The sequence below is a fragment of the Phalacrocorax aristotelis genome, chromosome 6, assembly GCF_949628215.1.
Source record: "Phalacrocorax aristotelis chromosome 6, bGulAri2.1, whole genome shotgun sequence".
In the NCBI taxonomy this organism is placed as follows: domain Eukaryota; kingdom Metazoa; phylum Chordata; class Aves; order Suliformes; family Phalacrocoracidae; genus Phalacrocorax; species Phalacrocorax aristotelis.
In genome coordinates, this window is record NC_134281.1 from 60,884,612 (window position 1) to 60,899,065 (window position 14,454).

A 14,454-nucleotide genomic window follows, 5' to 3' on the forward strand; every position below is an offset into this window, starting at 1 on the left:
ACCCCGTTACCTCCTGTGCGCTCGGGTTATATCACTGGAGCCTCTTCCTTTGCATACGGCCTTCACAGGTTTTGTACTATGTTAATTCAGAACCACTGAGCAAATCCTCTTTTACTTTTGATCAGGTTGCAGAGGAAAAGACAGGCTCAGTGGATTCATACTTCATCCTCCTCTCTACAACTAAATTGGCATTACAGGTGTGGTAGGTAGCTTTCTTTCTAAGCTAAAGGCTGCTAAAGTGTAAGTCCACATCACCTCATCTAAATGAGCTTTTCTAAAGTACCGACAACTTTGATCATAGTATAAAGAAATAAGACAACTAGTAAGAAACTGGAGGTTTAGGGGTAGCAATGAAGAGTGATGTTCAGTAATAGAAGCAGAACCTAGAAGACCAAAAGGATATAAAAGTGCTGAACATACAAAATCAGGACGTTTAGCTCCATTTTTTTATTTCTTCTTTGGTCAGTTAGCCTGGCAGGGCTCGTTTTTAAGATATTTTTGTTTTGTTTTGTTTAAACTCAGAATTCATCCCTCAAGGGAACTCTTGGAATTATATGCGTATTCTTCCCCAGCACTGAAGTTCTTCCTCTTGTCCATATTTCTGTAAGACAAGCTTAACTTTCTCACCTTTCTACAATGACCTTTTTTAAGATGCAGCAATGCATCCATTTTATCGGTATAACCCATCGTCTTGCCAATAAGAACAGGGAGTAGACCTGAAAATCAAAGGCACTTGCTCTTCCGTATTCTGTAGGTCATTTATGCTAGTGACTGATTGTGATAGTGACTGATTATGATAGTGACTGATTTATGCTAGTGACTCCTTTCTAGTTGAGATAAACCGTTATTTAAATTAAGGTACAATTTATCAGTGTTATCTACCTCAGCGCAGTCAGCTGCCTCTGCCGGAGCCCTGTGACCCTTAATGGAAGGGAACTCTCTTGAAACAAATAAGGAAAGGAATAAAATAAACTGAAAGTCGGTGGAAGGGGTGAGGCCACTTTCTGTGCAGCCAAGTCACTTTTCCTGTCTGGCTCGGCGTGGCTCCCTCTCTCCTTTTCCTTGCCTATTTCTGAATTTCATCTTTTATACTACTGGGGATGAAGGCACCTAAGAACGTTTAATTGGAAAATAACGGGAATGGTTTCATTAAGTGCATACTTCAGGAAAATATTTCTTAATCAGGCTGCAGAAGTGTTTCTACCGCAGCTGTGCCCCAAGATAACTTTCAAGATGTTTTTCGGACTAGTGTGTGTAATACTAGTAACTTCAGAAATCCACCAAGCCAAGCAGGCTGCAAAATATTCACCCTTCTTTTTGCACTGTGGTTAACACCAGCTGATTTTCTTTTTAAAACAGCAGTGCTGAACTGTTCTGCCAGGAAAGCTGACATTAACCCCATAGTTTTGAAAATGCGGCAACGGTGGAGTAGCTCTTGCTGGCACTAATTGAATCCAAGCAGTTAACTCTTTCCGCGTGGCCAACCCCCTTCCAAAGCTTTGAAGCTCATCTCTGACTATAGCGCGCTGGGTGAAAACAGCAGAGAAGCCAACCTTCTGGCAGCTTTCCCTGTTGCTCTGCTGGGAGTCTTTTTCTGTACTTAATATTTTCACACTTTTTGCAGCCTCTATTAAGGTGTCTGCGCTTTTGTAAGAGAACGTCAAGTCTGTGCACTGCCTTGTAGTAAGCCCGCATTATATTTGTGATATAGATGATGCAGCCTCACTGTTTGTCTTTATGAATTGCTGCTTATCCATCAGCAGCATCACATAGGACTAGTTACAGCTGCCAGGACTGTTATAGAATAGTAATGACTTCTAGGGGACCAGAGCATGAGAACCATCTCCAAACCCTGCCACTGCCCATCGGAAAAACAACAAAAAAAAGAGGAGCACAAAGCCTGAAACGAATTTCAGTCAACAACGGTGATCGTAATGCGTATCGCTCTGTACGCCGTTGTAGGCATGGCCAAGGCTGTGGGATGTGCTCCTCTAAGCCGCGTCACACAGATCCGTGGTACCAGGTCTCAGTCACTGCGCCCAAGAGGAGTATTTATGATCTTCACGGTGTTTTTACCAGCCAGTGCCCCCTGAGGACCATGCTGTTGCTGAACTACTAATATGGGAAATTGAAGAGGGTGTTGGCAGCATTGTCATCCTGTCAATGGTTGCTCTATTTTTTCTCCAGTAAAGTCGATTTCCAGGACTTTCTAGATGAGGCTGCAAAATTCCATTATAATGAACTAGTGCTAAGTTCATAACTTGGCTGTGAAGTTTGGAAGGGGGTGGCGGGGGTGATGTACAATTACTTTCACAGTTTCCTGGTAACAAGGAGAGCAGAGATTGGTGGGTTGTTTTGTCCTGGTTTTTTTTTTTTCTCTGAATTCATTCTTTCCTAGTGGTTCTTCATCCCACTGAATATCCATAAGTAAAATGTTGCCAAGATGATTTCACAGTAAATCACTTGCTTCAGGTGCAGTATAAAGGTGGCGGAAGATTAATCCGAAACGTAGCTGTCAAGGTCATACCTGTACTGTGGTATAAATTCACTTTCCTGAAGTTGAAAAAAATATGTTTAATGGACTTTTTGTATTAAAGAAACGGTTACCAGCTGTTTTGTATCACACGGTTTGTGAGATTTTTGCACCATCATCACGAATGCCCTATCAACCAGGTATAAGTACCTTTGATCAATCTGAAAAATCATCACAGGTGGTTTTGTTTGGGGATTTTTTTTTTTTCTGGAAATGGTTATTTTGCACACACACCTCCAATATTACAGATAAGTAATATCTGTAGTCTGTCAGATAACTCTGGATTTTCCACCTAAGGCTGCTGTTTCCTCAGAACAGCATGTTACGTTCCATTATCACATCCGTTAACGTCGTTAGTTCGCCCTAGCAGAAGATGCGCAGTAGGGCGCGAGTTGACTGATCCGTATCACTGGAATAAAAAAAATTAACCTTCAGAAAGTTTTCTCATGCTGCGATATACAGTTTGATTACTGTAGGACTTCTGCTGCATTTTAATGCATATGAAGAAAACATATCGTGATTACCTACATTAAATTGTGCTGCGGTTTTGGCCGCAATGATACCCAGTAAAACTATTGCGGGTCACTTTCCCAACTACTCCGGTTCTTTCCTCTTGGAAAGAAGCTTTTCCTAACGTTATGTTCAGCTTAGTGATCCAAAAATCGATTACAAATTCTTACAAAAATCCATATAGCAAACTTCTTACACTAGCCTTTTAAAACAAAAAAGGCCATTTAATGAATGTTAAATGTATCAATATCAAGAACTTAAAAACAGGCCACCTAAATGACAGAGTGTTCATACTAAACAATGCGCGCATTAGTGTCTGCAATGGTCTCATCGCTTTTCTTTTTTCTCCAAACCAGGTTTTTGAGTTCAATCTGAGGGAGGAAGATGCGGAATTTTGGAATGCTGTGAATCTCAACAGAAAATTAATTCATCTAACCTATCCGCTGTGGAAAGGATAATTTAAAACCAGATTGTGCTGCACCGCCAAAGTGATGCAACTGAAACAGTAATTCATTTTTAACTGAAAATAAATCTAAATTGTTCTCCTGGGTACTCAGAGTACCTAATAAATGTTCATCAATGATCAAAAATCAGTATCAGTGGCTTGTATTTACCGTTATGCTAATGGCTTAATAAAATCACTTTGTTTACTCTTTTACTTGTTGCTTTGCTACGGCTACAGAAACGCTTACTTTCAGCATTCTCTCTGCTTTCTCAGGACTTCCCGGCATCGTCTCCCAGTGCGGGCCGAGCTATCTCACAACATTACAATTAAGTTTCTTCTGCCTGCCTGTACTTCATTTAAGGTGCCATTTTAACAAATGAGTTTGGGGGTTTTTTTCCTTACAGATTTTGAAAAGTATTAGTTACTTAAAGGCGCGGGTAGGAGCACGCTGCAACGCATGTAGATCTTGAAAAAATATTCAAAATAGGGAATATTTGTTCTGGGATCGCAGCAGAAACCCGAGTCTGATTTTTTTTTACGCTGTCTTTTTACGTTTCTTCTGTTCATGAGAATTTCAGGGGGTGCTGCAGGCCACTCGTGGTGCTTTCTTGGTGAGCAAACCTGTTGCGTTGGTGCTGTTTCACGGGTCTCCCGTCCTGACCTCGCGCACCAGGGAGGAGCGGCTCTGCTTTGTGGCCTAAGTTGCGTCAGGATGGATAAAAGTACTTTTTGTTTATATAGATAAAGGCTCTTTGAAGGTGCAGAAGAATGTGTTGGAGAAGAACCCTTTGCTAACCTGTCTTGCAGGGATTTTGAGTATCTTGTCAAGACGGGCAACGCTCAGACACCACTCTGCTGCAATCGCGAGTCGTCCAGCTGTGCCAGCAGCAGGAGAGTGGGGCCTTGCGGGGGTGCCCGAGGCCGCCGATTTGTTAGGACGCAGGCCGTGGGAGCACCCCAGCCTGCAGCCTCTTTTCTGACAAGATCAAGGCGTTTTCCTGCAAGGAAATTGCCCTGCGACTACCCACATTTCTGAAATCCCCACCACACTTAAGCTCTCTCAGGAGGTTCCACGAGAACTTTGGTTGTCGCAGGCAGGTTTTTTTCTTTTCCTGGTGCCAGACCCTAAAAGATGAGCTTCGTCAATCCCAGTGTCACAGCAGTTTGGTGTGTGCAGCCCACCCGCTGCCGTTCGGCCGAGAGCTGCGTTCTGGGTGTTCCTGAAACGCACCACGAGTAACACCGCGTTGTCCTTGCTCCTTGTCCTGGCTGCAGGCGGTTCCGGAGCCAAGTCCTCGATGGAGCTGTGCGTGCCCTGGATTCCTGTCGTGCTTCCTCAACGCTGGACCTGGCAGCTGGGGGAGGTACTAAGGGGAGAGTTCTCATTCTGATGGTGGGGATGGAGCACAACCCTGGTGGAAATGGCCTCGCTAAATGCTTCCCAGCAGACTCTTGGCCGGACCAACCTGAATTTCCCTCTGTCTGTGTCTCAGCCCTTTTGAGCAGGCTGCAACCTGCGCTGCCGAGCCACGTTAACCTGTCACTGCTGAGGTTTCGGGCGGCCTTGGGTGCAAATCCAGCCCATCTGGCTTCATTTGCCTGAGAAGAACGAAGCTGATTTCAGTTTCCTCTCTGCTGAGATGCCAAGAGGGCTATAAATGTGTGCGGTCATCTAATTTTAATGATGCTTTTTGTGATACAAATACCCAAGTGTTTGGAGTGGAACTGAAATTGCCCAGGTATTTTACATAGCCTCTGACAAACAATTTGTTGGATCTCGCATCTCTGAGCTGGAGCCCTCTCAGCTGGTTAACCGACAACCTAAGCATGAAAGCCAGTACGTCTGGCTGCTGAAACCCTGAGTCATTCTGTCCTTTAATTAAAGCACGTTCCTTTAATACGTTCCTCTCGCTTAAAATTACGGGAGAATTATTTCCTAGAGGAAAACGCCCACTGAACGCACTTTTATTTAATATTTGCTATAAATTAGCTAAATAAGGGAGAAAGCTTGAAATATCTGGGGTATGTCAGGCAGTTGCAGGGGATGCATATGTCAACCTCAAGCATGATTTATCTCGCATGCTTTTTCTGACAGTTGTAATTTAACGGCTGTATTTTCCTCCAGGCTCTCAGGAAGCCGAACATCTTTTCAAGTTTCTAGCTTTGTGGTGGAAAAGCCAAATATCTGTTCAAGTTTCTAGCTTTGTGGTGGAAGGGTAAATGTCTGTTTGCCAGTGTAATTTATCTGAGTCATTCTGGGAGAGGCGTGGAGCAATTGAAGCGTGGCTGTTAGCATAAATGAGGGCCTGACTACCTGAGGGTAGAGTTACTCTGGCTTCCAGAGGAAAGCTGCTTCCCCGTAACGACTGCTCCTGCCGGTTGGGGTGCGATGCTCTGAGCTGAGGGACCTGAGCTGTTGAACTCTGGCCTGTTGGGATGGTCTTTTGCGTGTCGATTTGGAGTGGAGTGAGAGAGAACAGAGCAAGGGGAAAGAGGAGAATTTCCGTACTAAGCGCAACAGCGCATTACCAACGGAGCTGGCATTTCATGTACGCCGAGGTGGTTTTTCTTTTAAAAGTTTGAAGAGGGAAGGAATTATAAAACCTAAACTCACTCCTTTCTCAGCCTCTGTAATAGCGCTGTTACCACCGTAAGTAGGTGTCGTTACCCATTTAGTTTTAAAACTTAATTTAAAACTTTGCTCTGTATTTTCACACATGTAGGTACCTGACGCCGTCTTCTGAACCTTCAAAGACTTTTTTTTTTTTGCACGTGGAAGCACCAACACGGGGTCGTGTTTAACAGTAGTGTGAGGCGAGTCCCCACGGGCCGGTGCCCAGTTCTGCCTTTGGGCTGACCCACGGGGCTGGGGGGGGGGTCACCCACGGGGCTGTAGGGGGTCACCCACGGGGTTGGGAGGTGTCCCACGGGGATGGGGGGCTCACCCACGGGTCGTGGGATCTCACCCTCAGGGTTGGGAGGTGTCCCACGGGGCTGGGGGGGTCACCCAAGGGGCTGGGGGTGCCTTACAGGGCTGGGGGGTGGGGGTCACCCATGGGGCTGAGAGGTGTCCCACGGGGCTGGGGGGGGTCACCCAGCGCCCCGGGAGCCTGCACGGCCCCGAGCGCGGGTGACAGCCGGCACCGCCGCTGCGCCTGCCAGGACAGACACACAGACACACCGGCGGGGCCCCAGCCTGGCGGAGCCTCTTCCAGGTATTTCCTCAAGCGCTCCTTGCGCGGTCCCGCAGCAACGGGGGCTGCGGTGCCACGCAGGACACGTCCTTCGGCCTCACCCCTCCTGTGCCGGCCCTCGGCGGTGGGAGGGAGCCGCCGCCTCCCGCGGGGCGGGGTGCGGGGGCCGGGCCGGGGGCGGGCCGGGGGCGGGAGGGCACGATCGCGGCGGGGCGGAGAGCTGCGGCGGCACGAACACTAAAAGCACCCGGCCCCCGGCCCGGCCGCTTGAGTCGCTCCGCGAACACGCGAGATGTGCGGGGCCGAGGGGGGCTCCGCGCCGCGCTTGAGCGAGGTGAGGCTCGGCGAGCTGCGGCCGCGCACAGCACCGCGCCGCGCCAGGGTCCCGAAGGGAGAGGGGCGAGGGGGCTCCCCGGGACCTGCCGTGCGGTGCGGGAGCGGTGCGGGATGCGGGACAGGAGCGGTGCGAGGTGTAGTGCAGGGCGCGGGGCGGGAGCGGTGCGGGGTGCGGTGCAACGTGCAGGGCAGGGGGCGGGAGCGGTGCGGGGTGCAGTGCAGGGCGCGAGGCAGGAGCGGTGTGAAGCAGAAGCAGTGCGGGGTAGGAGCGGTGCGAGGTGCAGGGCAGGGGGCAGAAGAGGTGCGGGGCAGGAGCGGTGTGAAGCAGAAGCAGTGCGGGGCAGGAGTGGTACGGGGGGCAGAAGAGGTGCGGGGCAGGAGCGGTGTGAAGCAGCAGTGCGGGGCAGGAGCGGTGCGAGGTGCGGTGCGACGTGCAGGGCGCGGGGCAGAAGCGGTGCGGGGTGCGGTGCGGGAGCGGTGCAGGGCAGGAGCGCTGCGAGGTGCGGGACAGAAGCGGTGCGGGGTGCAGGGCGGGAGCAGTGTGAGGCGCGGGGCAGGAGGGGTGCGGGGTGCAGGGCAGGGCAGTGCAGCTGGAGCCCGGCGCAGGGGGGGAGCCGCAACCCTGGCCTTGCACCTCCCCCTTTGCCCCACTTAGGCTGTAATTCAACAACTTTGTCTGTTCTCTCCTTGCATGATTTCACATCTTTAATTCTCTTTAAATGCCCGCTAGAAAATGTTCAGATGTAAAAGGAGTTCCCTCTGTGCCTGCATCCCTTGATCATGCCCATTTCAAACGCTTGCGCTGCTAATTATTCAAGTGCAAGGTATTTTTTTGCCATTCTTCGTTTCAGACTGATGGAATGGGCTTCCCATCTAGCTTATTCACATGTTTTCTCTTGATTTTCTAAACTTTCTCCTGCTCCGGGTTTTACAAAGCACATTCTTACTTTTATTTAGCAAGGTCACCCCTTTCCTGTTTACCACTCCGAGACGATCTCTTGCCTATAGACATCAGTGAATTCACCACTGTTTGAGATGGCATCAGTGAATTGCATAACCGCGTCCTTCCAAAGCACGGTCGGGCTTTATTAGCGGAGCAGAATGCAGGTCTCCCGTCAAGTAATTCCTGTGCAGGCTTTCCTGCGTTTGCAGTTAAAGCAAATCAAGCCTTTTCCCTCTGTAAATCTCTGCTGTTGCACTGCAAGGCGTGTTTCCTACTGAAGAAAAAGACACTCTAGAACCCATCGCTGGGGCGGCGGGAGACCTCTTCCGCTGGAAGGAGCCCAGTAACGCAGCCCTTGCCGACTCCGATGTACCTGTTCAGCTCTGCGCGACAGGGCTTTCTTTGTCTTATTAGCTTTACCTGTTGAATCTGCCTAACCGCCTTTTAAATGTTTGTTGATAGCCAAACGATGGCGATTCATGTGTGAATACATTCGTGGCTCTGAGATACATCTAAACCAGCAGACTGGCCTAAATGTTTATCACTTGTTACGTGTTCACCTGCCTCCTTTTAACTGTGGGCTTTGTGCCTCTCGTTCCCAGGGCTGCTGTTTCTGAGGCCGTGTGGCAGAGCCGGGCGGGCCGCAGAGCTGCGGGGCAGCCGCCGGGTTTGCGCTCGGCGTCACCGTCCGGCGGCCGCTGGGGCAGCGGCGCCCAGCTGGGCACCATGAGCTCCGGCACCACCGCCCCGCCGAAGGTCGTCAGCAACCTCACCAGCACTGATGTCAACTATGTCATCAAAGAGCATTATAATTACACGGGAAAGCTAAATGAGAATGCGGACAGTGGAATAAAAGTGACATCGGTGGTTTTTATCATCATTTGCTGCTTTATAATCTTAGAGAACATTTTTGTCTTGCTCACCATCTGGAAAACCAAGAAGTTCCACAGACCCATGTACTATTTCATTGGGAACTTGGCTCTTTCGGACTTGCTGGCTGGCGTGGCGTACACTGCCAACCTCCTGCTCTCTGGGCACAAAACCTACAGCCTCACCCGCTCCCAGTGGTTTGTAAGGGAAGGCAGCATGTTCGTGGCCTTGTCAGCTTCTGTGTTCAGCTTGTTGGCCATTGCCATCGAGAGATACATCACCATGCTGAAGATGAAACTCCACAATGGCAGCAACAGCTTCCGCTCCTTCCTGCTGATCAGCGCGTGCTGGGTGATCTCCGTGATCCTTGGGGGACTCCCCATCATGGGCTGGAACTGCATCAACCTCTTGTCCGACTGCTCCACCGTGCTGCCCCTCTACCACAAGCACTATATTCTCTTTTGCACCACCGTTTTCACTGGCCTTTTGCTATCTATTGTCGTCCTCTATTGCAGGATCTACTCCATGGTGAGGACTAGGAGCCGCAGGCTGACGTTTCGGAAAAACATTACCAAAGCTACTAGGAGCTCAGAAAAGTCGCTAGCCTTGCTCAAGACAGTGATCATAGTCCTGACTGCCTTCATTGCCTGCTGGGCTCCCTTGTTCATCCTGCTTTTGCTGGATGTGGGCTGTAAAGTGAAGACCTGCCCAATCCTCTATAAAGCAGAATATTTCTTAGTACTGGCCGTGCTCAACTCAGCCACGAACCCTATCATCTACACCTTGACAAACAAAGAGATGCGGAGGGCTTTCATCAAGATCCTGTGCTGCTGCAAATGTCCCCCGGCTGATTCGGGGACCAAATTCAAGAGGCCGATCATCGGAGGGATGGAGTTCAGCCGGAGTAAGTCTGACAACTCCTCCCACCCACAGAAGGAGGAAGGCGACCGTCCTGAAACCATCATGTCTTCGGGCAACGTTACCTCATCATCTTAGGAGTAACCACGGGGGTGTATTTCAGAGCCTTCCTCTGAAATGGGGGAGCTGAGACGCCCCCCGCTCACGGCGGCAGCGTTGGGCGAAGTGAGCAAGTAGCATTAGTTCTAACGAGGCAAACGGTGCACTTGCGAGGCTGGAGTTCAAGAAACGGGACAGACTGTTCTGGCTTGAAAAATCTTTTTCCCTGGAGCATGTTTTGTCTTTGCACTGAGGCAGCTGAGGATTGTCAGGCTCATTCATATCCTGAAATCTCCTTAGTAACTCTGAAAGACTGATGCCTTGGTGAAATGATGCCTGGTGTGTGCGAGAGAAAGAGAGAGGGGGAGGCGGGAGAGGGAGAATGAATCTTTCTTTTTTTTTTTTTCCCTGTGAAAAGAATGTGAAGTTATTTCTCCTTTACTTGCAGCAAACCCCTGACACAAAGATCTTTCTGTACTGAGTTTAGTGGTGGCTCTGGTATCCTTGGTCAGGAGCGTTTGTTTAGCACGTAACAAGGAAAGAGATCACACAAATATAATTTAAACCATGTACAACCATAATTCGGCATCACTTTCCAGAGTTTTTCCGTAAGTCATAAGGTTTTATGTGCAAAGTCCAAAGCCGTTGGGGTTCATTTAGCGAGATCAGAGCTGTGAATCTTTGCTGTCAGTCCCTGTTCCGTTTGAAGACCATGAGCCAGACTCTGCAGTTACTTCCACCTGTACAATTCCGTTGGCTGTGTCAGATTTCATGGAGTAGCTCAGAGCAGCATTTGGCCCCAGACGTTGATTGCCTTGTTATTCCATAGCATTAAATAAGCTGCATTATCATGACAAATGCAAGGTAGAACTAAAGGTCGTTTCCCTTCAAGACGACTGAAGGTAAATCCAAAAGTGTAACATACCGTTGACGGCGGCAGGGGTTTTGCCTAAGAAAGAAGAGTGAAAAACTAAAAGGGCTTGTCAGTGTCAGGTTCACAGTCTTTCCAAAGGCGAAGGTCAGTCGGAACACCTGAGAAGAATACCTTGAGTTTCAGAAAAGCAAAAGGAAAGCTGAAGTGAAATGGCTATAGATAAATGCACTTCCGTAACAAAATGCAATATGTTTTGGCACATTTTATTAATGTTTATAATTTCAGCAAACATGTCTGTATTTTATCAGTTCACGGAAGAAGTACCTGTCATTAAATTGAATGTATTTGTTTTACAGCATCATTTTTACTCGTCTGTTTTTCTAACCTGTGCTAATGGGGTTGAATGTGTACAATGTAAACAAGTTAATGAGATGCAGGAGCCTTCGTGCCCTGGAGTATTACTGTAACAAAAGTGGTATATCTGGGGTAGCTGAGAGCAGTTGACTGATTTACAGTTACGGGCAGTTCCTAGGGGTGGTATTTTTTAAAGAAAATTTATTACCTTTGTAGTAAAACTTCCAGTGCAATTAAACGGATTTTTTTTTTTTTCTGGTTTAAAAAATAGTATTTAAAAAGTTTGACTTTTATTGTTCAATTTGCACATAGCTTTATTGACTTCTAAACATTAATAAACTGATTTTTTTAAAGAAGCTGTTATCAGATCACTAGTAGTTTTGTGCTGTTGTGGGGGGTTTCACGCCAGGTGTGGTTTCTTGTTGACAGAAGTCAGTGAAAGAATTCCTTGATTTCAGCATATGCTGGGATTAAGCCAATTCTGCGGGGACATAAGATGCATAACGCCACTTACGGGCTCATGTTAAACACCAAATGAGCTAGAATACAATTTTTTGTCAGCACATGCCGGTTCGATGAAATGCCATTAAAAAAATCTCGACAGTAGTGATTTTTCTCCAACAGCTAATGAAGTGCAAGCAGAAGGCAAACCAGACGCCCGCCGGTTTTAAGCCATGACTGCCTAGAGCAGAATAAGTGAAATAATTCACTTTTATCGCTAATATAATCTGTAAGTTCAATTCTTAGCTTACTGCAAACATCAGGAAGGCTGTGAAATGTAGAATGGCGGCCTCAGCTACGTAACCGCTGGGCCCACCAGCAAGGACCGTGGCAGCGCAGATGAATAGGTACTGCCCGACTTCTTCCAAAGCCTTGGCTTGCCTTTCCTCTCTTGCGGCCGTTCCCTCTCGGTGTTACTTTTAAGTTCCGTGGAGCTTGTACAGGATGCAGTTGGAGTGTGAAGATAAACCTCACCTTCTTGTACTGTATGTCATTGCTGTGCAAGGTTTACTGTGGGAAACGAGAGCCGACTCACCGAGGAAGGCTCTGGGTCATAACCTCACTTCCTGAAGGAAATTCCAAAAATGCCCTGAAGACAAAAGAGTGGAAACAGGCTGGAATTTCTCTCCAGCTGTCTGCCTGTATGGAAGGAATGATTTCATGTGTGCTCACTTCCTCGGCTTTTAATTAGTGACCCGAGCAGGGCTGGAAAAAATGTCAAATCTGTATTTGCGCACAAGATAAAGCCTCTCTTGGCTCAGGCCTTCATTTGGGCAGGGATGGTTTGCGCTGGGTGCTGACAGTCATGAGGGACGGCACTGCCTTGTCCCAGGGATAAAGTCACTTCTGTGCTGAGCACCAAGAGTACATAAACCATGAAAGTCCAAGTTAAGCCCTCGAGGTGCTACCGGCAAGGCATAAAGCCAACGTACGGGGTGTTTCGTTAAGGGTGTGTTTATCTGAAGGACGAGGGCCCTTCCGCTCTTGAAGCCTTACGGGCATTAAGGTTGGTTGTCCCGCGTGGGTCTGAGATCCTGTGACAAGGGATGAGCTATGTCACAGCACGGCTGTGCCACCGACCCCTCCTGACTACCACTGGCCTTTGCGTAGCCGTAGCTGATAGCCCACAGGTGAGTCACTTCCCTTCGCTTTGCCTTTGTTTCTGTACCCCTCGCTTATCTAGCTCGTCAAATTGTGCTGCCGGCCTTTGCGGAAAATGACTGTTTCCCCTATGGAGGTGACTGTGCGATGGGAGCCCCGTTTTGGTAGGGAGCTCAAAGCCCTACGTAATTCACGCAGTAAAAGAAATGCAAACATCAGAGTGTGGCACGGGGCCATGGGAAGCATTTCCTACGCTCTTGATCAGGATGACTGAAATGTTTCCTCCATAAACAGGCCACGCCTATGCATGTAGACAAGATTCAGACAGGGAACAATAACCGTCATAAGTTAATAATAAAAGTAAGGGTTGCTGCTGGGCATAAAACGAAAAGACAGGCCATTGGTACTGCGCTTCCCTTCCTGTGGGGGAACTCGGCAGCTCCTTGGCCACGAGCACGCTAGGGCAGATGCGTAGCGCGCGGTTTTGAAATGCGCAATGCAGAAAGCACCCTTCCCAGGCCCCCGACCACCTTCGGTACGCACCGAAAGGGCACGCGGCTTTGTCCTGGTGTTGGCCATGTGACGAGCGGGCAGAGAAAATGAACGGAGAACCGAAAAGGTGCATTATACCAACAACCTGCGTGAAATAAAATCGCCTGAATTACCCGAAGTAACCTGGCCCTTTTTGATATTCTTTTTCCTAGCTGTTCTTCCAGTGTAAGGAATAGAACAGGGATGGAAAAATGATCATAAAATCTGTCTGTTGCTGCCTGGCAGCTCCCGACTAGGTGTGCCTGTGTGGGACCCAGGTATGGCGAGGGGGTGTTGGGCAACGGAGGGGCTGCGGCCAGAACGCCCGACAGACAGCTCAGCAGAACAAACCCTGGGCTTGCCGTACCGTGCAGGCACCAGAACCAAACCTAGGGGACATCAAACCATAAAAATACTGTCACCCATCCTTTTCTTACTCTGTCAACTAAGAAATACAGGGATTGCCCAATTGCAACATTTCCTAATTTGGCCTGGAAGATCTCAATGCTGATGGTGTTTTGTATTGGCTGCGGCATTATCAGATGTTGCAAAAAGGGTCAGGCTGACAAAGCATCCAAAAACGTGGATGTGTAGACCTAACCTATGTAACCTGCCCAGCTCTGAAATGCTGGAAATTCCCCAAGGACAGGCTTTGTCATCTATGAGGCTCTAAAAGTCCCCAGGAAAACTTCTATTGTTTTTCAATAATTCCCCATACTGGTTTTCTTGGAAAACGAAATTAAAACTACAACTGAACCTCCAAGGATTTAAGAAACAAACAAACAAAATCCATCTAAATTCAGTCCCTATAATCTGCTTTCACAAACTTTTCTAATTCCATCTTTGTATTTACAGATTGAAAGAGTCCGCTCATTCTCTATCATCTAAGTTATTCTGGTAGAAGCTTATTTCTTTTTACACAGTCTGCAAGAATCACATCAGGTCAAGAAATCAGCCTTCAATTATTACTCTACGCACAGGATTTTCTATGATAATTAACAGTAATCAAATTCACTCTGCACACAGGAGCTAGATGTAAGAACATGTGGTACAGCTACCTTGTTCCACTACAAGTTTTCTGCTGAAAGAAAAAGTATCTAGAGAGATCTGAAACTCAAGCATCTAATATAAAACAAGATATTTTTTTTTAAAAATTGTTTTTTGGGGGGAAGTTGGGAACATAATTAGCGTAGACTTTTGTGATCCACTGAAGAGAATGACAATGTTAAGGACCCTCTCCCCTGCAGGAACAGGGTGACGCATTCCTTGTGTCTCCCCTGCTCACCCACAAATTCTGAGAGACGT

General features: G+C 48.0%; 2 protein-coding genes across 6 annotated transcripts in view; both read left to right on the plus strand.

Moving 5' to 3' along the window:
- The window catches only part of LOC142059415 (putative oxidoreductase ZK1290.5), a 49,540-nt gene extending 45,842 nt beyond the window's left edge, over positions 1 to 3,698 (plus strand). For all 3 annotated transcript variants that reach the window (XR_012661333.1, XM_075098249.1, XM_075098250.1), the window contains one exon: positions 3,400 to 3,698. The gene's annotated coding sequence lies outside the window, so the exon portion shown is untranslated. The remainder of the gene's footprint in view (positions 1 to 3,399) is intronic.
- A 2,863-nt stretch (positions 3,699 to 6,561) lies between these two features.
- S1PR1 (sphingosine-1-phosphate receptor 1) lies at positions 6,562 to 11,372 on the plus strand. Of its 3 annotated transcripts, XM_075098252.1 has the most exons (3): positions 6,562 to 6,703; positions 7,749 to 7,842; positions 8,564 to 11,372. In XM_075098252.1, exons 2-3 carry the CDS (start codon positions 7,799 to 7,801, stop codon positions 9,825 to 9,827), a joined length of 1,308 nt encoding a protein of 435 aa, XP_074954353.1. In that variant the 5' UTR covers positions 6,562 to 6,703; positions 7,749 to 7,798; the 3' UTR covers positions 9,828 to 11,372. The 3 variants fall into 3 exon arrangements, with proteins under 3 accessions (XP_074954353.1, XP_074954354.1, XP_074954352.1); XM_075098253.1 differs by lacking the exons at positions 6,562 to 6,703; positions 7,749 to 7,842 and adding an exon at positions 6,872 to 7,016; XM_075098251.1 differs by lacking the exon at positions 6,562 to 6,703 and having other exon boundaries at positions 7,545 to 7,842.
- Positions 11,373 to 14,454: the final 3,082 nt, after the last annotated feature.